General features: G+C 38.8%; 1 protein-coding gene across 3 annotated transcripts; it reads left to right on the top strand.

The window, feature by feature from the left end:
- Positions 1–849: 849 nt before the first annotated feature.
- siah1 (siah E3 ubiquitin protein ligase 1) lies at positions 850–20,557 on the top strand. Of its 3 annotated transcripts, XM_084124557.1 has the most exons (4): positions 982–1,192; positions 13,133–13,189; positions 16,543–16,929; positions 18,458–20,557. In XM_084124557.1, exon 4 carries the CDS (start codon positions 18,460–18,462, stop codon positions 19,306–19,308), a length of 849 nt encoding a protein of 282 aa, XP_083980683.1. In that variant the 5' UTR covers positions 982–1,192; positions 13,133–13,189; positions 16,543–16,929; positions 18,458–18,459; the 3' UTR covers positions 19,309–20,557. The 3 variants fall into 3 exon arrangements, with proteins under 3 accessions (XP_083980682.1, XP_083980683.1, XP_083980681.1); XM_084124556.1 differs by lacking the exon at positions 16,543–16,929 and having other exon boundaries at positions 850–1,192; XM_084124555.1 differs by lacking the exons at positions 982–1,192; positions 16,543–16,929 and adding an exon at positions 8,049–8,829.
- Positions 20,558–24,904: the final 4,347 nt, after the last annotated feature.

Genomic DNA, 24,904 nt, shown 5'->3' with positions numbered 1-24,904 from the left:
ATTTGTATATTCATTTATTTAGTTTTTTTCTTTTTTCACAAATGTACGACTTTTGGAAGTGCAATTTGATCTTCAGTTAGTTTTAATAAAGTTGAATTAACGTAACCTTCTGTGATTTTTACTCTTCAAAGTATACACTTGCAGGTGTTGGTTATAATTAGGATAATTTACTGATAGCCCCATTCAATAATAATAAGGATAAACAATATTATATAAAAACTATATAATTATCTTACATCTGACTAATTAAAAATTAACCAGAACGTCGACGTGATCATGATCATCTCTCAGTTGCTGAATGTCGCAAAACAACGTTGCTACGTTACAGCCCTGTCGCTTCTTACAATTCTACGTTGTTACAGTGTTGCGAGCACGACGTTGCCATAGAAGAAATGCAACGTGCCACAGACGTTGCCACCACGTAAATGTGTTTGCTGGGTGATGGGGTTCACTTTACAGAAATTTTAGCCTACATTATAAAACGTGCTGGAGATATGTTTATAACTTTATTGGTGATCGTTTTTTATATTAACATAGGCCTACGAGACAGGGTTGGTTTTAATAAATAGTATTGTATCAAAACATCCAGGCTTTTCATCCGAGAGATGCACATAAAATTTAGCATTTTGCAAATGTGACGTTACCTTGCTGAATCAGGTCGCAACAACACAGAACACTAATATAACGCACGCTAATATACATTAATACAACTTAAGTGAAAAATATAATAAAAATTATACGGTATGAATGCATGTGGTTTTATTCGAACATTTTACACTAAACATGGGATGTCAGGGGCCACGTGTTGCTGTTGAAACGGTTTTCTGAATTGGTTCTTTGATATGAACTGTTCGAAAGAACCGATTCGTAGAAATGTAATGAGACGGAGACGGACATCCCATCACTAGTCTGTTGTTGTACAGTCAATGGTCTGTAAGTTGTTGACCCAACGTTGTTCTCCTCCCCGCGTTCATGTGGCTGAAGCGCGTGACTTGTAGCGCCGCTCCCGTGAAAAATATATTTAAACAGCTTCAGTCAGTGCGCGACACCGAGACTGCCGGGCGACAGCAGCGTCTCTTTTTAGCGAATGTGGAAACACAAACATCCAAACGATTAACGGACGAGGACCGACGTGTAGTGGATTATTTTTTTTAATTGTTCCGTTTGGCAGCTGAAGGGTATTTTTCCAGCGGTAAGTGCAGTGTTTAAATCCCTCATTCGAGGATAATGGCTCTGTTGTTGATTTTAGCGAGCTAGCTAGCTTAAAAAGCGGCTAGCCGACCATGCTATCAAACCTTTTACTGCATTCCTCATCAATACACCATTTATTTGACCTATTTTTCTGTTAACACATTACGATTCCCGGTGTGGTTCGTAGCCAGTTTGTTTTAAAATGTTTTATTGATTCTCTTAAACGCTGAGATTTGGTCCATGTAACCATTATTAGCCCGGCTTTGCTAGCTCTCTATGCTTGTGCTAAGTGAGACACTATTAATGTGATGAAATTAAATGTAATCTAACCAACGGAATTCTTTCCAATGTTAATAATCGGATGCATGCATGCAGACATGCTATTTGTGTTTAATATTTAGTTGTAAGCTTGAGGCCTTATTAATTGACGTTGAATCATACTAGACTATTTCTAAGCGTAAGAGAGATGGCTTGGCTGACAGATACTGTATCATTCTCTGCAAAATAATCCTGGCATTAAATACACATGTACACAGAGACAGGGCTAGCTGGGCTAGTATGTGATGTAGGAACCATTTTATCACCGTTATGGTCAATATAACCTGTAATGATGATTAAGAAATCAGTCCTAAAGAAAACATGCATAAAGCTAGCCGTCAACCGACACTTGGTGTTGAGTCTCGACATGACTCTCTCAAACCCAAGATGTTACAGTAAAATCATCAGATGTGCGTGTGCATGTGATTGCTTTGAGACCTAAAGAAGCTTAATGTCCACGAATGCTACACACGGGATTTATTTTAAGCTTCCGCGCGCACAGACGCCTTGAACTTGGCATCTGGATCACCACACCGTTTTGTTTACAAAGCGACTGCGATTTTGCCAGGGAGATGTCTTGCTTGCATCTTTGTTGCGACTGAATTGAGCTGTACTGTTTTCGTTGTTCTTTATCCTTAAAGATCCATTTAAGCACCTCCCCTATCGATTACAGTAATTGAGGTTAAGTTGCAGTTGGTAGAAGCAATAGCTAGATAGGAGAGGGTCAAATCCCTTCGGTAACTAACCTTATTCTACTATCTTTAGAAAGGTATGGTTGTCAGAAACACTGGAGTGTTGCCACAGACTTGATATTTTGCAGCATAGAATATATTTTAAGAGAACCTTCAGGCTACTTATTTAAAGTGCTGTAAAAACCTTCATCTTTCTGTGATATCTCATTTGCTGATTTACATCTCTATTGGATTGATGAAGAATTGATTGTCCAGGGTAAATAATAGATATCAACTTAGCTCACAATGCTTTTGAGAAACGCAGAAGGCAGAAGCTTAATAATGTATAAACCCTTCTGCCTTGAATTTGGGACGCATTCGATTTGTCTCTGTGTGTCCAGATGCTTGGAAATGCAATCCTTCTTTCATTCTCTTTACACACCTCAGCAGTGAACTAGAGATCATGTTATAGACTGTTCATCACAAAGTTATTGATTATTTCTGTAGAGATTTGTGCACTTTAGTGAGATCTTCAGAAGGCAATGAAAGTTGTTTTTCTGTCTAAAAGGTCACGTTTTTGTTTATTTGGGCTATTTCTAATGCCTACTTTTAAAATATTATGTATTGACTTGCAAGACATTTGTTTCTGTTAAATTGCATTGTTGGGTATTGTTCTTTAGAGTGCAATTCAATGACTGGAGTTATTTTGTTGTGACTCTTGTGTTTTCAAACCGTGTATGGGGCAGCTGCACGATCACTTGGTCACATGTGACCAATAAATGACATTTGTCTTTTAGAGTTAGACTCCACAGCTTCAGGCCAAGGTAATGGTGAGGTAATCTGACCCTCTTTAGAATAGCTGAAATGGGAGTATAGAGCAGGGATCGACCATTTCACACTCTCTATCCCATTGCGTCGCTCTTCCACCTCTTATACTTGTTATACCCCTCGATTCTTCAAAGTAGTGTTCGGGGGGCTTAAGCATGGAAATGTCCGAACACCCACAGAAAAACACGAGATATTCTCCATTCATTTTAACTATGGCTGGGCGATATGGCCAAAAAAATCTCACAATAAATTTTTTAATTTCAATCCATATTGATAATTATCACGATAAATGGCAAATTTTTATTTTTCCAATTTAAAAGCACTTTTATGCTCCTTAGTGAAAGTTGTAGAAACCAGACCGTTTTTTTGTGGTTTTAAACTACTCTTTATTGTCAGAACTAGATATGTGCGCAATGACTAATTAATGTTTAGACAGAAAGTCAGCAACCGACTCGTCTAACCCACCACCCGGAGACGGTCTGTATATGCGATCCATTTGAAATAGACTAGGCTACTTAATCTATGAAGTCAAATCCCATACTGAATGCTGTTAAAATAGGTCAGACTTGTGATGTGCTTGCCTTGCATTATCGTTGTATATTAAACATTCACTGAAAGCATTCATTTAAGCATTGTAGACATATTTAATCAAATTGAATCAATAGGCAGCACAGGACCAAAGTTCAAACCTAATAGCCTATTATAAACATATTTCCTCAAATAAAAGTTAATCCATAAGTCAGCACATTAAGGTATTGTTGTTCCTTATCACAGCAACCACTTGTATCTGTACACAAGTGAACAATCTAAACGCAAGTGCGTGGGGAAACATCAGATTCTCCTTAACTGTTCACCAAGATTACGATTAAATTTCATTTGAAATCACCAATGAAATCCAGCAACAACTGTCTTATAAATTTTGTTTCTAAATGCTTGAATCATGACATAAAACTGCATTTTTCAGGCTGGACAACACTAACGCGCAGTCCTAAGCGCACGTCTCAGAACACTGACTGTTTCTATAGGAACCAGAGCTTCTAACGGCAACTGCAGTAACGCAATGCCAATCGGCAATTGGCTCTTTTGTTTAGAAGGCGGGACTTATTCCGCCACTTTGCACTTTCTCCCATTTATAGTAATACGAGTGTACCGTCTTTCTGTATATAAAGTCTTTGAATGTCCCTCATAACCAGTAACAAGCCTTTAAGCAATCTTAATTGTTATATACTAGCTTGATAGTATATTTATAGTACATTAATAACTCTTGAATTTTGATGCTAAGCAGCAAAGACACAAACCCTCTTGCGTAAGTGTAAAGGACAACACAAATACACAAAATACCTCATTGTTTGCCCAGAGTGCCCACAGCTTGCATGTGGTAATATACATGATTATAGCTGCTAGTTACATTAGCAGCCCCTGCCCAGAGCTTTTGCTGTATATAGAGTTACAGGATAGAGCTCTAATGGACTCTGTCCATTGAGAAGGTATCGTAGAGATGAGCAAGAGATAATGGATGGGATAGAATCACAAATGAAGTGTGTGCATGTTATGCTTCATTTCCCCGTGTTTGTATTCAGGTGTAGCTTCTGTTTCACTTTTGAAGTGAGTGGCCCATTTGGAGATGAACATAGGGTCAGGCGATATAGCGGTAGACACGATCAAACGGTTGAGGTTTTTGGACCATCGTCACTATCGTGGTTACGCTCGTGTGATGTTGCCGTGCTGTGCAGTCATGAAAGCGTAGGCTATCATTTGAATGCGTTTTCAAGCCTTGTGATTTAAAAACAAGTGATTTTAAACCATTCAAGTGCAATAAGTGGTGAAAGAGGACTCCTAACAGTATATGTGTGTGCTGTCTTAGAGACAGTTTTTGAGACACCTGAAATGCGCGCACATGAAGCTGCTGCTCATACAGTGTGTGAGTACCGAACTCAGTACTCAGAGTACTGAAGTTCTTTAAGTCGCCTTATTGGGCTTGAACGGTCAAATATTCAGTTGTGTGTCAAAAATGCCATCTTTGCGACCTCGTAAACAGTCGTTTATGCATTAAGTGAACAAAAAGTTGAGAAAGCAAGCGCGTGTTGTCAGTATTTTGTTTTTGTACATTATGGCATTGATTTAAAGCATTGACCCGCTGACGCCATTCATGGAAAGTACCCTTAAATGTTAAAAAGATGACAAAGATTTTTACTTTCCTTTGACATTGCAAACTCCGTTCTTTAATGTAATCCACCGCTATCATTTGAGGCACCGGTACTGTTTAAAAAGTATCGATTTGGCAGCGGTATCGTAAGAAACCCAAACGATACCCAACCCTACTGAAATAAGGTTGTGGATGACCTGCTGTCAGTACATGCGCTTTACAATGTTCTTGTGTGTAAAGGCCATTCGTTTAGGAAGACTTAGTAAGGGCAAAAGCCATTTCTCATGCAAAACAACTGTACTGATGATTGTGGGTTTCATAGTAATGTGTGTGTTTTTTTTTTTTTTTTATCCTATATTATTTTCCACTGGAAACTTGTTTTGCATTCCAGCTGTAGTGGAGAGGAGCTCTGGTGTTTACTCTACCCGGAGCACAATGACCTGCATGGAAATATCATGTCTGAGTCCTCATTTAGATGGTAATACTGGGTAGAATCTCTGCCTTGCCCTCAGCCCTTATGTTTACAAGTGCTTGTTCTGCGTTGACTGCAGATTTGTTACCCTGGTAATCCAGAGTTCTCGCCAGAGCACAAGTTGAATTTGCTCAGCGAGTTACTCTGGTGTCGAATAATGATGCTCATTAAATATGCCCCTCGATCTGAGCTGCACCAATCACATCGGGTTATCTGATATAGGCGGGCCAGAGGCAAGCTAAACAGATGACGACAGCGCTGTGACGTCGAAGTCATTAGTAAACATTGCAAGATGGCTATGGATGAATACCAGTTGTTTGAAACGACTTTGGCTGCTATAATGAACGAGTTAGACTTGGCTTTTTATCTAAAACAGGAACAGAAGACGCCGCTCGAATCGTTCCTTTGCAAGAAGGACGTTTTTGCTGTTTTGCCGACCGGATACGGTAAGAGTATAATTTACCAGTTAGCTCCGCTGGTAGCTAAGCATATGGGGTTTATTGTTGTGATTGGTCGTAGTGTTATCCAATTGCGTGCAGTGAGATTTTCAAATGCATGCTTGGTGCCGCCCCTCGAGCTGGGCAATTTTCATTAGTCGACCCCAGACCATTATTCTTTTAGATTTAGGTCAGGATTTCCAGGCTACAGATTTGTACCATTAACAAAACATCTTGCTGTCAGCATATGACTGGGCCTGTGGGGGGCAATGTGGAGCACATGGTGTGTTTGTTTCCAGAGGTGAACTGTAATCGTCTTGTTTTACAGTTTGCATTCAATTATACATTTTTTTTAATTCTTGTACTTTGTCACCCTGGATCTATTATTTTACTCAAAAATACATTAGATGCAGATCATAGTCACTGACTTCTGACAGTTTAAAACGTGTCATTAAATTCAGAAGACGACCAAATTTTTGTGATGTTTTCCATTTCTGAATTAAAATGAATACTTTGTGATATTGTAATGAAGAAAAAAACAACATTTTATAAGTTTATTCAATTTAATAAATGACTTATATTAATTCTTGATTTAATAGTGACTAACAGTTGATGCATTTATAACAGGGTTCCCACGGGTCCTTGAAATCCTTGAAAGTTTGTGAATCTGAAAGTTTTTGTAAATAAACATACACATACAGGTCCTTGAAAGTGCTTGAATTTATTTTGTGCAAGAAGTTTTCTGGAAAAAATTCCATATTATTTCCTCCAGTCCGCTAGTGTGTTATTTCACCAACACTTCGTGTCCTATGAATTCTAGCTTGCTTGATTTGCGTCAGTTACGCACTTTTACGTGTTGCGCTAAGTGTTTCCCGTGTGAGGTACTTTGTGTTGTACGTTGCCATGACGTTCAAGCGCGCAAATCTACTGAGTAAAGGTAACCAAGGTGTTGGAACTCTGTTATAAACAACATGCAAGGAGACATTTTTGTTATGTGAAAAAGATGTTTAACAGATTTTTCCTATGAAATCATGTAAGACTTCATTTGTGTTTTTTGTTTAGTTTTTTTCTTGCCTGAGACATGGCAAGATATTTTTCCTTGTATCCGTGTAGACATGCCTGCAGGTGTTTCAGTCACACTGTACGTGAGTAGGCAAAACCCTTTTTACATGTGTGACCCGTCACATCTGCCCTTTCAAATGATAATGTTCAGCAACACTGAAACAAAAGACATATGGTCTTTGATAATTTTAAAGGCTTTCATTTCTTTTGTAAGTCCATCCTTGTATTTAACAGCTCTATGATTAACAGATGTTAAACTGTCTGAAGATGAACACCATTTGTCGTGGCTATAATGGCAAGGATTTTAATAAGAGGTCTCATGAGCACAGCATTGTGGAATTTAATGTTTTGGTTGTCATGTTATCGCTAGTTAAATCTACAGGGCATGTTTTGACGAAGGTGAGGGACCAAAGGTCACACAAGATGGTCAGAGCCTTATAGTGTCACGCTGATATGGGGCCACCGTCTGGGCCTTAATGTCAGTTTCAAGAGCAGAAAGGTCAGATTGTTTTAATCAGCCCCATTCTAAGCATGTGTGCATGTGCTGGGGTATTTTGGGTAGTGGTGATAGATGATACTTAGTGGTGAATGATGTGGCTGTACACTATGAGCTTCTTTAAAGCAGTTAAGACTTGCGATATTGGATTTGTTGTAATGTGCCACGTTCTCCCTCTCTCTATGTTCAAAGACATTAAAGGGCCCATAAATCTGCATTTCTATGGTTTTGTGGTTTTGTCAGTGCCGTTTATGAGCAGCGTGTGTAATTGTGGAGTGTTTTGTTTAAGTTGCCGGCTGTCGTAGAGGTGCCATGCTGTAAAGACTCTTTGTCTGGTCGACATGAATAAAGGCAGCGGCTGGAGGAGGAGCTGTGTAATCTGATACGGCTGGGCTCATGAACCGGTCCCACTCCTCGTCCTCAGAGAGAGAGAGAGAGAGAGAGCGCATGCTGTCTTCAGACTGGCATTTGACTCCTCAACCCACAGGCAACAGTGGTGACGGTGCAGGCGGGACTCTCCTTCTTTCTGCGGTCGTTCTGAGAGTTCGCTCTTCTGTGCAACAGCATGTTTCTTCATTCCCCGTCTTCACTTGCCGAGCTGACGGGGTATTCTGAAAGTCATGGGAGTGGTCTTTCTCAAACGAGTCCTGGAATGTGCTTTTAAAGGGAGGAAAACCCTATCAACTCGACTCCTTAACCCCGTTTTTAGTTTTTTCCCTCTTCCCTGGGATTACATCTTAAGTCTCCTTCCAGACGCTGGAAACTGGATCTACTTGTGTAACATTCCTAGATTACAGCAAATCCTTTTTTCTCCCCCACTTCCCGTACTTTATTTGTACTCATCCTGAGTATATTCTTTTAAAAAGGAAATCTCCTGCTCTCCACTTTAAGGAACGGCTGCTGGAATTGTGTTGGTGTTCGGGACTCATCCCTTCCTCCTTTGGAGGGGTTGGTGGTGGGGATACCTTACAGTGGCCCTAGACGACCTGTTGGAGCTGTGTTTCTGTCTTGCGATGTCATTCGAATAAGACTGTAGGAAAACGAGTGAAACAGGAAAGGAGGAACTTTTGTTTTTATGTAAAGAGCATGATGAAGAGAAAATCTGCTCCCCATGTCTGCTACGGTTAGACTACAGCCTGTGTACTCATGGAAGGGGGTGCTCAAGCTCTTCTCTTGCATAGCGGCCCGAACTGCTAGTAAACCTAAAGGTAACAGAAATATGCTCTCATTGTTTACTACCAGCGCTAACTCACCTGTAAGAGGCAGGCCATTTAATTTGTCTCTCATTCACTGTGTTAAAGTTGGCCAAAGACTGTTTTGGCCATACACTGAAAGTCAAAGGAGTTTAAAGCATTGGGCCCCATTGACTTTCATTGTATGTAGTCTGTACCAAAAAACACAGAGACATTTTGACAAACCTTGTTTTCTTTGGGCTTCTGGTTACATTCCGATGCTTTCTACTGTAGACGAAGGAAAAGTTGTCTGTTTTGAGAGACAACACTCTTTTCTCTGTTATAAAATGCTGAGAACCCTCCCATCCTTGATTTTTGTTTTCTTTGTCTGTGTGTGTGTTTGTTATCATATTTTGAGTCTATGGCATGCAAGGGAAACTTCAATGGAGCTGTCATCAGACATATTGTGTGCATTGTTCCAACGTCTTGTACTCGGCTGTGCTTTTCTGTTCACTCTATTAGTAGTGTAGTTGTGCATACTAGGATTATACATGCATGTGTGTGGAATTGGTGTGGAGTGTTTAACACTAAAGGGGGACTGTACAGTGAGGGCATGCTGTGACTCGTCTGCCTGCTCAGGGAACTATGACTCACAGACAGGAGGATCATGTGTTTCTGTGGCTTGTACATATCAAGAGACATTGAAATCACGTATTAAAATATTTTAAAAATATGAATACGTAAATAATACTAAAGAATATCGCGTTTTATTATCAATCTCAAATTTTACATTTTAGTATGCAATTTTGAGACACAAGGAAAGCCTCTCCAGTAACTGAATAGCTAGAATTTCATTAAATTAATTAAATGTATTTATTTTTTGAAAATTAGATTGAAAAAAGACTCAAAAGACTTTATTGGATCTCAATGATGACACTTTTCTAAGTGTGATTTATAGAGAAATATTTTTTTCCCTTTTTTTATTTATTTATATTTCTTCAAATAAAATGTTTTATTTTATCAATTTCCATTGAAATTAAATGTTGATTAAAACTAGTAACTAGTTACAACATCTGAAAGCATAGGCCTACACTTTCGCTCACTAGAATCCCCTACATTTCTCAAAAAAATATGCATGTCCATTTGTCAACTACCCACAATACATTTATATTTCTTTACCTCATCTCACATTTTTTTTTTTTTTTTTTTTCATTCCAAAGGTTTTCGCTGGTGGCTAAATGACTACATTAGTTCTATGACATAGAATTGGTCCTGAGATTCAGAACGGTCACTATATGACTTGTGAAAGGCTTTATATACTTGTCATGATGTTCTCATACTAGCAGCTAAGTCAATTACAAATGTTGATATCAAAACAAAATTGAGTTTTTAGCTTTTAAGTCCCTGTTGGCTTTTGGTCATGCTGATCCATGCTATTGACCATCTGCCAGATTTGGACTTCGACACCTCCTAATCTGCTGAATAATTTCACCAGATACTTTAATGCGTATTGATCGTCCTTCCATTCTGAATGGCTTCTGATGAAATATTGAAGTGTGGCCTAATGTGGAGAAATCAATGTGAAGCCCAACCTGTATTGTGCTCAGCATTAGTCCTGCCCACTGTGAGTATCTGCTTTAACAGGCCTCACATTACAAAAGATAAAAATGGATAAAGTTGTGATTTTGATAAAATTTTTATTAAAAAAAAGCACCTTTTTTTTTTTTTTTGTATTTAAAAAAATAATTTGTTTCACATACTGCCCAATGTTGTCTTACAATGCAGCATGGTCTCATTGTTAATACGTAGGTATTAATACGTAATTTTCAAAGATAGAAAACATACTTTTTTGTACGTTTGGATATATGCTGAAACGTATAATATGGACGTATCTGCAACGTTTAAACGTAACATTATTACGTTTTTACAGCTAAAAACGTAAACTATTTACAAATATTTCATATCATAAAGATATCTGTATAATTTCCCTTTTACCATTTTATTGATTATGTAAGATCCCTTAACCCTACTCCCACACCTAAACATACCCATTTTATAGACAATATTAAAAGGATACAATATAGCATTAAAAGATAGTTTGAGACACTAATCCTACCCCAAAGTTACCCTAAAACAAAACCTAACAATTTCTTAAAACTACGTAGGCTACAATTATAAAGAAAAACAAAAGACAGACACGTATAATCACAATAATTTATTTATTGAGAAAATGTCAAAACCGGTACCAAAAGTCGTTCACATGACGATGTGTCGCAGTCCTCTCTGGCAGTATATAATAGTTTTGTATGAGGTAACGTTACAGAGCAGAATTTAAGTTATTAATCCATGAAAATGTTAATCCGGTTTCGGTTCGCTGTTCACTCTGTGAAGGCGCGCGCGCTTCTCCAAATGTAGTACACCAACTTAAACACGGCATGTCGCAATCTGTGACGAAGCATGCGAGAGCCAATGAGCGTTTAATATCACTGCCGTAAAACATGTAATGCTTCGGGCGCAATTTTTGAATTTGAATTTGAATTCACCACGAGCGCGGTGTTTGACGTTTACGGTCTCTGCTGAGAAATGGAGATGAAGATCACTGGATAAAGGGCTGAATTTGGATCTGTTTCTTGCAAACAACGTATGGATTCTAAATATTAGTCTTTTGTGAATTTATGTTGTGTTTTAGTGGGTCTATAGGAGAAAACGCCTTTTGTGTCTCACGGTAAATAAACCAAATATTACAAAATGGTTAAACGATTAAAGAAGGTATTTTTAAGGTTTTAAAGTGTATTCTTGTTTAACACCATGTAGGCTAATCCTCCGAAACGAGTTTGCAGCAGAAGGCACGAACAGTGCGAAATGTTATTATTTATGAGTAACGTTAAACTGTATTAATAAATGCGACTGAAATTTTAATTGATAAGACAATTGAATGCAATAGAGTCAAAACATTAATGCCACGATTTTAATATGCATAAGTTAAATAGGAATACGTACAAATTTGTACGTCGGTAAAGTTGTTTATACGTAAATAAATTACATTTTAGTGTTGTCAATACGTAAATGTTATACGTTTTAGTGCTGTAAATACGTCAGTATTATACGTTTCTGTGTGTATAAAACGTAAATAAATGTACGTATGGTAGAACTACACTTTATGTAAAAATACACACGTATTCTCATGAGATCACGTTGCAGCATGTTAATGTTGAAGGCTATGAAAACAAATATATGGTTAAAATGTAAGTTACCATGTAGGCTATGCTATATGTGCAAAATAGGGTTAAAACAAAAAAAGTTTTTTAAAGCAGATGTTAATGAACATTTTTGATTAAGGCAACATAAGTTACATAATACAGATAACGTTATATATTACGACAGTAATATTTAACCAAAGACTCGCGCTTTGGGGGTTATTTGATTTGTTGAAAGTACCTTGTTGATGCTTTTACACTTTTAAATTTCCTTTCAATGTTCGATGGTTGAAGGGTGAGTAGATTAAAATTGCAACATCAAAAATGATAATAAATCAAAACAAAAGCACAGGGTAATTGTTTAATTAGCTTACATTTGATTACCCCATTACAATAGTCAATTTACAGTTACTGCTATAATAAAAATACACATATTTGTAGGTTTAAAATTTGATGTATTTTCTACAACAACCAATATTTTTGCACAATGTAGTTTAGCGGTCCCTGAGCAGCTCCCTGAGCAACTACATGCGTTAACTATATCTAACAAGTTATTTTGAATAATATAAAGCATATCTCATGTTTAGGACAATTTGGACTCACTCTGTACCCTCCGCTAGTTTTCAGATGTGTTCATAATACCACACTAACATATATTGATATAAATTGAATTGCGATATAAATTGTATTGCCTCATTCTGTATAGTTTATAAAAATATATTGATATATCGGTGTACAAACAAACAATACAAACTCGGTATACCGCCCAGTCCTAGTTGTATTCATAGGGGCATTAAAAGGAGGTCGGTTAGACGGGTGTGTCTGTTTCTCTCAACATCACGGTATGAAGAAATATCTGTTTTACTTGTTTTGTACTTGTATTGTTCCTGGCTTCATTGACTCTTCTGTTATTATACTGTATTGTGCAGTTGTTGCTATAGAAAAAACAAAGGTGTTGGTGTTTAGAAAGTCATTCTGGTCTAAGAAGGATGCTTTGTTGCTAAGAAGGATTTGGAACACTTAAATAGTTTAGTTGGCGTTGGACCTTAATGACACTTTAACAGCATGAAAACAGACAATGAAAAAAGTCTAGATCTATCTATGCATTTTACAAAACTAATAAAACCTCTCTCTCTTTCCAGAGGTCCACACATTTCAAGGAAAAAAGAAAGACGTACTTGGGAATCATATGGACGAAGGCAAGTATTCAGTTTTATGTTCTCACTGTGCATGTTCTGAAAATACAATAACAGTAAACAGAACTCACTCGGACTGTTTGGGAAAGCCAAGCAGAATCCTCTGCCAATGTGCAGGCTTTTGGAAATGTAGGTTCGTTGAAACTTGCAACAGGGTTGGGTATTTTTTGGCTGTGATGCTTCAATTCATGTCCAGCTGATGTTTACTTCAGCTTGAGTTCATGGGGATGTGGAAGGCTTCTTAGTGGAGCGAATGGAGAAGTGGCAGAGGAAAGATAAATGATAAGGGTTTGTGCCTGTATTCACTCTCAGTCCTCATCTGGATAGCTGGTCAGATCTGTACCCTCAAACTCCCATTCCCTCTGATACCACAGACAGAACCATTAGACATTGCAGAGTGACCCATCTACCAAAATGATCCCTTGTGGGCCACATCACGCTACCATCTCCTTGGCCTTAATCTTTTCATCCACCAGAGCCCTGAATACTGAACCTCTTGTCTGTGCCTTCCATCAAATCTAGAAGGGCTTCTTCCAGAGAACTGTTCCAGAACGCTGTTTACAAATGAAACTAGACCAAAAGCAGTTCATTTTATTGGAACGTATCCCAGAATATATCCCACAAACCCCTTCTGCAATCATACATGGCAAGGCAAGGCTAGTTTATTTATATAGCACATTTCATAAACTATGGCAATTCAAAGTGCTTTACATAGAAAGGAATAAAAATAATCACAAATAAAAGCAAGGAAAATTAAAACAGATTCAAAATGCTTTACATAAAAAGGAATTAAAATATTACACTGTGGCAATTCAAAGTGCTTTGCATAGAAAATAAGCACAAAATAAAAGCAAGGGAAATTAAAACGGTTATAACAGGAATTAAGAGATCAATGATACAGTTATAAAATGAATTAGAGTAAAATGAATTAAAGTAGTAAAAAGATGATGCATAGAATAAACTTCTCATCTGGCAAAACACCAGTATATCTTATTTTGCATATAGTTTTACTCTTACACTGTCTCTGTGGTGTTTATTCGGCGCACCTATGAATTTTACCTAAGACCCTATTTTTCCCTGACTGACTGACTGACTACATGTGTACTGTACAAGCTTGTTTCCATAGCACATATAAGCCTCATAGAGAAAGTGAAAGAGCTAGTCAAACTTTAATCCTAAATTTAAATAGCCCACAAAGCTTTTATTATCCATTTTGAGAACTGACTTCAGATCTCAGGAATAAAACTAATTCCCATTACAGAATGTTGCAGACCACTAACCACATTACAAAGACTGCAGCAAGCCTAAATCCAATGGTAACACCTACTGAGTGAACAAAGCTCTTGACCACAAACATCTCCATGGAGTCTGGCATCAGACCACATCATTACTGTACCTGATAAAACTGCAAGACAGAGCTGAATAAAACTTGCTAAAATTTGCTAACCTTTTTATGTATTAAAGTACACTGTTTATTAGCACTACCATCAATTTATGCAGCTGCAAATGCATATTATTATGCCTCTTGCTTTACAAAGTGTTGCATTCATAGTAAGAAGCTGTATTCAAGTGTTTAATTAATGAGGTAGCAGAGGTTAGTTACGCAAGTGCCATTGAAAATGACTTTCTTTGATGTTAACATCTGGCAATATCTTAGCTTACAAATAATCATGTTATCATGTTTGGACCAGTTTCATAGTTACATTTAAATAGAAATCTTAAGATGCAAAACTTTGAATAAAATAGTTTTTTTTTCCTACATATGAATCTTTTTTTTTTTTTATATATATATATTGTCCTAATTGTTTCAAAAGTTTATTTTACTGAAGTATGAAGTAATGAAGTTACAAAATTGTAATAACCTTTATTTAAATATTTTAAGATATTATTTTAGGCTAGAGCTCTCTTTAATTAGAATTCTCACTTTATCTATGCAAAACTTTGAAAGGTGAGATGCACACTTAGCCTATATAATATGCATTTACAGCTTCACAGATAGATGGTGGTCCTTGTGATCAAAAGCTTTGTTTACTCAGTAGGTCTTAGTATTGGGTCGGCTTAAACTGCACAGTATTCTTTAGTCAAAGGTTACTACAGAAACACAGTGGATGCAAGTATGCAAATGCAAATTCTTGGCAAATGCAAGTTCTTGGCCAAAGCATTGCAAGCAAGTTGTGTCATTGTACATAATACAGGTTTTTAGGCGGTAATGCTTTCAGTTGTCTGTGCCATTAAACCAGATGTGTTTAAGTAGTTAGCTATAAACTTTGAGTTGCCCTTTTGAGCTTTTTGCTCAGTGTATTTTGGTCCTTGGACTTGTCCAACTGCCTTGCTTGGACTCAGCACAGCACAAATGCTGATGTTACCCTCAGCATTAATGTTGATGTTTTTTGCTGAGGCTCCATTAATCCGATGTATTAATCTGTCTACCTGAGACACAAAATAACAGTCTGGGACATTGCGCCATTTTTAAAATCCAGCTTGTGCAGCGTAGGCCAGTTGCATTGCCTTTTGTTCTTCCTAACTCCATTAGAAGACCTGACAACGAGTCTGCTCTAACCACTTCCTCTGGGGTTACAGGATTTCCTGTTATATGTGATGGACTGCAAACTTTCCACTGACATAGCAGCTCAGCACTGCTGGAGAAAAGAGACACACCACAGTCCTTTTGATTCATAGACGAAGAACTTCACAAATAGAAAATTCAGCAATGCCATAAGGGCTCTTACCACGCTTTGCTTTCTTCCAGAGTTTTAAACAAATCCTTAGTGAAGTCGACTTTTTTTTAAACCTATAGTAAGTCATCAAAAAAAACTGTAATTGGTTGGAGCTTGGCTCATCCAACCTGAGTTTACTCCTGGGTTCTCAGTTTTATGCTACAATATTATATAAATGAAATAATTTATATTTATGTGCCATATAATTTTTCTACAGTACTTTCTAGACTCACTAAAAATGCGTAGGGAATCTACTCTTGGCACAGTGGACTAAAAAGAGAAACAAATTGCAAACCATCACAATTTACATTATAGCTTGCCTAAATAGTAATGCATACTGGACATAAAGCCTTTTTAACATTGCATTGATTTAATGATTAATTGACACTTACTCTTGCTCATTACTTTGAAGGTTATTTAAGATGAGACTATTCATGAGATGAAGAACATGATGTTTAAACATGCTGCCGTTGGAATGCTTCCGCCCCCCAATATATTTAGTTTTGGCAGAAGCGGGATATTTTGCCTGCCAACCACAACTTACAAAAGTCAATATCCATAAATAATCCTTTCTCAAAAGTCAAGCACTATCTCTCAAACTATTCCCTTTCAATTAATTTTCACTTTTTTTTCTCTTAGTGAGACTCATGCATCACTTCAGCTGTTGTTAAAACCTCAGCTTAATGGAGCAGCGCTGTTGTAACAGTAGTGTACGACAGCCATCAGCTGCTCCGACTGTTTCGTGGTGGGAGGTTGGCTTACTGTCTCTTTGGCTTAACTTCAAGCAGACAGGCTGTCTTTGCTTCTCTCATTGTATCGGACATCTGCTCTGGATATGGACACGCATCTCAACAAAAGCCAAGTCTGTCCAGTCGTGCTCCTGGAGGGCCAACATCCTGCAGAGTTTAGCTTCAACCTGCCCCAATACACCTGCGTGGAGTTTCTACTAATCCTGAAGACCTTGACTAGCTGGTTTAGAGTGGTCCTCCAGGACCAGGATTGGACACACCTGAAACAAGTTAACAGGTCACCTGTAAATTGTTTCTTTAAAATGTGTACCGTTATTGGGGGCTCGTCTGGGATTCGACCACACACCTCCTGCACTCAAGCAAGAATCATAGGTTCATTCAGACATGCACAACATGACTTGTGACTTGTCCATGTAAGACAGTGCTCCTGTTGTTCAAACAGTGCAGTTTTGTGCTAGACTATTAACACCAAGATTTTGGGTTAGATTCTCATGAACTTGAAAATGTATATCTTGAATACACTGTTGCTTTAGATACAAACATCTGTCAAATGATATTGTAAAACGGGTCCTAGAACAACAATAAATGATACAAGAACATAAGTTTAACCCTTCTTCTAAAATCTGAGATTTCTGATTGGATGATGTTCCATGACCAATGGATGTTGATCCAGGAACATGTGTAAATCATGTTAGGAATCCATATGATTTGCAATGATACACTTGGAAACAAACGTTTATCTGTTTGTTGGCATTTCTAATCCCTTAGTCTTTGACTACAAGCCTAGAAAGACATTGAGGGCATGGCTGTTGTGCTTGGACTAATTTTGGCCTCAGTTGTTATACTCTGAGAGCTGCTCATTGAGGGGGCTGAAAATACTTGGCTTTATCAGAGCAGATGTGTTTACTAGCAGATTCTAAGCCACCTACATACACGCACAGCTCACCGTCTATCCACACCCCCACCCTCCTTTCTGGCACTGTCCTTATTCCTCCACGTGAGACGATTTACTATTCTCTGGTCCTGCCACACTGCTCCTTTGTTCTGTAGTCTCTTTATTCCTCACTTAATTGATGTCTGTGTTAAATCTGCAATCAGTCTTTTTCATTTGCTCCCTGGTGCTGATTTACAGTTGCTCTTGTGCTTCCTATTAACTGATGTGTAGAAGTTATATATATTAGCGGTAGGGTGTTACAGTTGGGTCACACCATTCCTTTTGTCATGAATTAGGCAAGAAGTCCTATACTTCTCTACACAGGTTGTCCCATACACATTCACACTTCTCACAGCAGCTTGTTGCCATAGGAACACTCTTGCAGCAGACATGCGCTCTGGTCTTCTGAGTCCATTCTCCATGTCTGGGTAAAATAAAAAAAAAGGGCGAGGCGTGAAGATCTGTGCATTTTACTCATGCCAGAAATAGCTGCCCCGAGTTTTCCCTAGAGGCCCTTGTCTGACTTATCGGTGGCACTAGACTGCTATATCTCTGAGCCACTCAGGGAGAACAGGCATTGCCTGGCTCACAGCACTGTTGAGACTTTTTCATCGCTCTTTGGAGTTCATACTGGTTAAATCAGCAAAAACGTGTACATTTTTACCCTGAGGCTACATTCTAAAATGTCTACTTTATTTTGCGGAAGCAGAAGTGCTCAGATCAGTGCATTAGATGCCAGCTGATCTCTGCTGTCATGCATAATGCAGTTGCTTAGCTGGTTGTGGATGTTCCTTGTAAATGTGTGCACTTCCATTTCTTTATGGTCGTCTGTTAGCCAAGCTAACTCTCTTTTTTATCTCCTTTTCTTTAGAAATGAGTCGTCAGACTGCCACAGCGCTGCCCACAGGAACCTCTAAGTGTCCCCCTTCTCAGCGCGTCCCAACCTTGTCGGGCACCACCGCATCCAACAGTGACCTCGCCAGCCTATTTGAGTGTCCTGTCTGTTTTGACTATGTGCTACCGCCCATCCTGCAGTGCCAGAGCGGCCATTTGGTTTGTAGCAACTGCCGGCCCAAACTCACCTGCTGCCCCACCTGCAGAGGCCCACTTGGGTCAATCCGCAATTTGGCCATGGAGAAAGTGGCCAACTCAGTGCTTTTCCCCTGCAAGTACGCCTCATCAGGCTGCGAAGTTACCCTACCACATACAGACAAGGCTGAACACGAGGAGCTTTGTGAATTCCGGCCATACTCTTGCCCTTGTCCTGGCGCCTCCTGCAAGTGGCAGGGATCTCTCGATGCTGTCATGCCTCACTTGCTGCACCAGCACAAGTCCATAACCACGCTACAAGGTGAGGATATTGTCTTTCTGGCCACAGACATCAACTTGCCTGGGGCAGTGGACTGGGTCATGATGCAGTCATGCTTCGGCTTCCATTTTATGCTTGTGCTGGAGAAGCAGGAGAAATATGACGGCCACCAGCAGTTCTTTGCCATCGTGCAGCTGATCGGCACACGGAAACAAGCGGAAAACTTCGCCTACCGGTTGGAGTTGAACGGCCACCGGCGGCGGCTCACCTGGGAGGCGACGCCACGTTCCATCCATGAGGGCATTGCCACCGCCATCATGAACAGTGACTGCCTGGTGTTTGACACCTCCATTGCTCAGCTGTTTGCAGAGAATGGCAACCTGGGCATCAATGTCACCATATCCATGTGCTGAGGACTAACAGCCGTGCATACTTGAACACATACACACACTTACAAACATTAAACCAGACATTTCAAAACACCGCAGGATACCTTGAGTTGTGCTTGGGGGACGGGGGGAGTAGCTAACCTAGGGAACTTTTTGCTGTTGTACGTTCCAAGTAGTCATCAAAAAAACTGTAATTGGTTGGAGCTTGGCTCATCCAACCTGACTTTACTCCTGGGTTCTCAGTTTTATGCTACAATATTATATAAATGAAATAATTAATGTATTCTACATTTTTGAGAGCAACATTCATTGCCCTCAAAGGCATAGGAAAGCCACGTATGTGGAATGGACCTTTGCAGACGTGGCATTTGGAACAAGGGTTTGAGGAACAGCACGCAGAGCTGGATGGCGGTTGGGAATATTGATCCATTTTCCCAAGACGTTTCACATTTCAGTTTAGATAAAACACTAACGTTCATGTTCAAATATTAGGTTTTGTTTTATGTCCCCCCCCACCACCACCACCACACCTTTCCCCCCTCTAATTTTCCCTACCTTGAGTATGATACAGAAAGGTTCTGATAATTGGTGCATGACCACTGGATTAGTTATAACAAGTCCAGATTTCATTTTAGAGGTCTTGTTTGTTTCTGCCTATCATTGCAGTGTTTCTCCTGTTTGTTTTTGAAGGGATAGTTTCATAACTTGGCACACGCACATCAAGCCAGGTTGTAAAAAGTCAAGTTTTTTTTATCAATGCCACACTTCTTTTGTTGTTATATCAAAAACTCTTTAACGGTTAGATTGAAGTTGTGCAGTACGCATGAGATCATAAGTTTTGTTTCCTGAGATGGGAGCCCTCCATTACAAACAGTGGAGTAAGCACTGCACTGAATATCAGGCTAGGAACAGGGGCAATTATTACAGTTATTATAATGATATTGTCATAATTATCATTTTGTAATGACTTATAAGGAAATGGAATGAAAAGGCTGTTGTAACCTTGTGGCTAATCTTCAGTGTTTGTAGATAGTGTTGTTCTTCAGAAGATCTCAATGTCTTCTTTTTCTCTTTTTGTAAGTCAATATTTTTGTTGCTGTTGTTCTTTGTATGTCTGTATTTCTGTTTTTTTGTTTTTTGCAAGGATAGGGTGAAGCAAAGCCAAACATCTCTGTGGATACATTGTACTGTTGCTAGTCCTGATCTCTAATTTTATTTGTTTTATTGTTTGTTTTGTTCTATTTTGCCAGTAAATAAATCTATCTTTTTCATACCCATTTTCTCACTCCTCATTCTAAGCTACAGCTGATGGTGATGATGGCTTTATTTGTTCTCCTAATAGGTGAGAATGGGTGAAGCAAACAAATGCTCTACCAACTAGATGTTTTGTCATAATTACTTTGCATTGTCCATGTTAGCTTGACTGATAATAGGGAACTAGCTTTTTAACAAACCTTAGAAACCTTTCAACTGTAAGTGCTGTGTTTTAGTGTAAATATTTTAGTCTGATTTAAACCTTTCTTTTTTTCAAAAATATTGTTTAACCCTTATGTGCTGTTGGGGATGTTTTCATCCACTATGGGGTATTTTCTAGTCTAAATTTGGCCATAACTTTCTCTGTGTTTCAGCAAATGGAATGATTTTTGGTGACAAATCTTATTTTGACACATATTTTGGGAAAATGCTTTGAAATTTTTCAAAAACTCAACAGTACACTGTGGGCAAATTTACTACCCTTTCGTTATGTTTGTGGCTGAAAACAGCCACTACTTTAAACTGCTGTAAAAATATATCAGATAAATATTTTTTTTAATTTTTTTTGCATAAATCTATTAATCAACCTCCGTCCTGCTCAAAAATACTAAATGTGTAAAAAAAAATCAGGATTTTAACTCTTTAATTGCCAAATTCGTAAATGATGTCACTGATTTGGGAAAAAACACACACAAAATGACTAATTTTCAATATAAAATGTGATTGTGGACTGGATTTTTTTTAACCTTTTATCACAGTCTTGGACATGTCAAAGATCAGAAACAACATTAGTTTTGATGCATTGTTAGTTTTTGTGCAGCATCAGATTTTAACTTTTTCTCCCTCATTTACTGTTCGTGGCTGTTTTTGCCCCATTGACTTCCATTATAACCACATTTTTTGATTGCAAAGTCATGACACCATATAATTATGCATTTTTGATTGTTGGTGGTTTTCCCTGTTGGGAAGAGGTACAATTTGTAATTTTTACTGTTGATAACCAGGTGGCACCATTAACCCTTTAGATAGGCCTGTGCAAAAAAAAGCTTAGTTTCTGGCTTTTACATGGAGTTATATGAAGTGTATATGGAGTATAATAGCATAATAAAGTGTGTGTGTGTGTGTGTGTGTGTGTGTGTGTGTGTGTGTGTGTGTGTGTGTGTGTGTGTGTACTCACCTTGATGCGTCTGAGAAAATCAAAATATGCACCTCAGCTCTCAGAACTACATGGAGTAAACAAAAACAAAGTAAGTGTATTTATGCATCTGCTGCCTTTTGATGGTGAGAAATGCAGACTAAACAAATACAAAGCAAGTGGATTTAAACACTTGCATGCAAGCCTACTGGTCATTTGATGGTGAGAAGAGCAGCAAGCAACATGAGAAAGGGCTTGACTTGTAGTGAAGTTTCAGAGATGATTATGCAGCCTGACCCCTCCAGCGAGCTGCACGATGTATCGTCTTCTCCCTCTGACACCACAGACTCAGGAGAGTCAGATCCTGATTTGGATGTGGCACCCTCATCATCCTCTCTAGCTTCCACTGAAGGCGAGGAGGATTCAGAGGATCCTGGATCTGGGTGGATTGGGAGAAATGGCGAAGTGTGGTTTTCCACCAACGCGGAGACAACTCCCTTTCTTCAGCCTGCCAACTCCCGTGACTCCAGGGCCGACGTGCTATGCCATCGCAAGCGTCCAGAACATGGATTCTGTGTTCAATCTGTCTTTTACGGAGTAAAAATAGGAGGGGAAGGCGATGATCCCACAGGCAACGTGTGGACTCCCCTCTGGACCTGTAGACGCCAGCCAAAATCAGTAGCCCCCATGTAGGCACGGAGATCTGTGGAGTCCACCCCGTTTCTCATTGTGCGGCGCCCATGGAGGTTGGTCATGCTGACAATGAGGTCAATCATCTCCTCAGTAAAAAAACGAATCCGTTGAACACAGAATTCATGTTCTAGATCCTTGCGATGGCATAGCGCGTCGGCCCTGGAGTCACGCCTCTGACAGGCTGAAGAAAGGGAGTTGACTGAAAACCACACTTCGCCATTTCTCCCAATCCACCCAGATCCAGGATCCTCCGAATCCTCCTCGCCTTCAGTGGAAGCTAGAGAGGATGATGAGGGTGCCACATCCAAATCAGGATCTGACTCTCCAGAGTCTGTGGTGTCAGAGGGAGAAGACGATACATCGTGCAGCTCGCTGGAGGGGTCAGGCTGCATAATCATCTCTGAAACTTCACTACAAGTCAAGCCCTTTCTCATGTTGCTTGCTGCTCTTCTCACCATCAAATGACCAGCAGGCTTGCATGCAAGTGTTTAAATCCACTTGCTTTGTATTTGTTTAGTCTGCATTTCTCACCATCAAAAGGCAGCAGATGCATAAATACACTTACTTTGTTTTTGTTTACTCCATGTAGTTCTGAGAGCTGAGGTGCATATTTTGATTTTCTCAGACGCATCAAGGTGAGTACACACACACACACACACACACACACACACACACACACACACACTTTATTATGCTATTATACTCCATATACACTCCATGTAAAAGCCAGAAACTAAGCTTTTTTTTTGCACAGGCCTATCTAAAGGGTTAATGGTTCCACCTGGTTATCAACAGTAAAAATTACAAATTTTACCTCTTCCCAACAGGGAAAACCACCAACAATCAAAAATGCATGATTATATGGTGTCATGGCTTTGCAATCAAAAAATGTGGTTATAATGGAAGTCAATGGGGCAAAAACAGCCACAAACAGTAAATGAGGGAGAAAAAGTTAAAATCTGATGCTGCACAAAAACTAACAATGCATCAAAACTAATGTTGTTTCTAATCTTTGACATGTCCAAGACTGTGATAAAAGGTAAAAAAAAATCCAGTCCACAATCACATTTTATATTGAAAATTAGTCATTTTGTGTTTTTTTTTCCCCAAATCAGTGACATCATTTACGAATTTGGCAATTAAAGAGTTAAAATCCTGAATTTTTTTTAAACATTTAGTATTTTTGAGCAGGACTGAGGCTGATTAATAGATTTATGCAAAAAAAATTGAAACAAATATTTATCTGATACATTTTTACAGCAGTTTAAAGTAGTGGCTGTTTTCAGCCACAAACATAACGAAAGGTTGTAAATTTAAACGATGCACAAGGGTTAATAGCAAAATGTTAATTTTTTTTCTTTTCTTTGATTGTCATGCAATGCTTCATGAGCTGCAAAGTTAATTTTCTCAATAGAAATTAAAGGTGCAGTAAGCGATTTCTGTGAAACTGCTGACATTTTAAATCAACCCAAACACACCCCTACCTTCATTGCAGAAGCAAAGTAATGCTTTGCAAAAAATAGTGCGAAGATGACGAGCTAATGACATGGAAGAACAGAAAACGCATGAGTGAACACGCCCCCTACTGTTGATTGGCTACAAGTGTGTTGTGGTGCTTGGTCCGGTCTACTTTCAAAAGCGTTTCTCAGAAATTGTTTACTGCACCTTTAGGTTTGTGTGTGTGTGTGTTTTTTTTTTTTAAACCTTTTTTGGTTCATTACTTAGAACTTTTAGGAGTATTTTGAAATCTTAATGGAGAAAATGAACTTACAGAACCAAGACTGCTGACAAAGTTATTGCTGTACTCTATATTTCCTCTTATGGTACTATTAAGATAGTACAGAATTAATGACATGTATTGTGCTCTTGCTTTAGATGTTTTGGTAATGACATGAACATCCTGGGAGGATTTTCCCTCAACGTTAAATGCTGAAATGTGTCATTTCTGTATCGCTAATATCATCATTTGGAGTTGCAAAATGATTCTCAGCTTTGTGCAACATTTCTGTCTTCCATTGGTTGGACAAACAGTCCAACCCCAAACTAATGCCATTAGTTGAGGCAATGTTGCTAGTCAGGATGCAGCATTTATTCTTTTTGGGGAGATCAACCTACAAATAGGGCTGGGCGATATATCACATGACATTATGTGCATCTCGTCAGTAAAGCCGGTTCCTTGATTAGTAGTAAATCGCCATCACCTGCTTTCAGATGGAGCGGCATTTACTACACAGAGCTTGTAGTTCACTGACAAGCTGAGCCATATCGCATTAATTATCGCAGGCGATACGTCCGTGATAATTAATGCGATATGGCTCAGCTTGTCAGTGAACTACGGCTCTGTGTAGTAAATGCCGCTACCTTATCGCCCAGCCCTACCTACAAATAGCTTATAGCTGTGTCTACACATTTTAGCTTAAAAACGGGTTATGTTTCAAGAACAGTGTGTGTGGGAAATAGGGCTTCTCACAAATCTATATCCTTTGTTGAACCGACCGACTTCTGTAAAAGTGGTTAGTCTACATCTTTTGACATTTC

Source organism: Abramis brama (genome assembly GCF_963993115.1).
Source record: "Abramis brama genome assembly, chromosome: 9".
NCBI lineage: Eukaryota > Metazoa > Chordata > Actinopteri > Cypriniformes > Leuciscidae > Abramis > Abramis brama.
The sequence above is the reverse complement of the archived record's forward strand: the minus strand, read 5'-3'. Positions and strand labels throughout refer to the sequence as shown.

Coding starts and splice junctions, on each gene's coding strand:
- siah1 (XM_084124555.1), top strand. CDS start 8,733: ATGTCTGCTACGGTTAGACTACAGCCTGTGTACTCATGGAAGGGGGTG. Junction 8,830..13,132: donor AACTGCTAGTAAACCTAAAG/GTAACAGAAATA, acceptor CTCTCTTTCCAG/AGGTCCACACATTTCAAGGA. Junction 13,190..18,457: donor TGGGAATCATATGGACGAAG/GCAAGTATTCAG, acceptor CCTTTTCTTTAG/AAATGAGTCGTCAGACTGCC.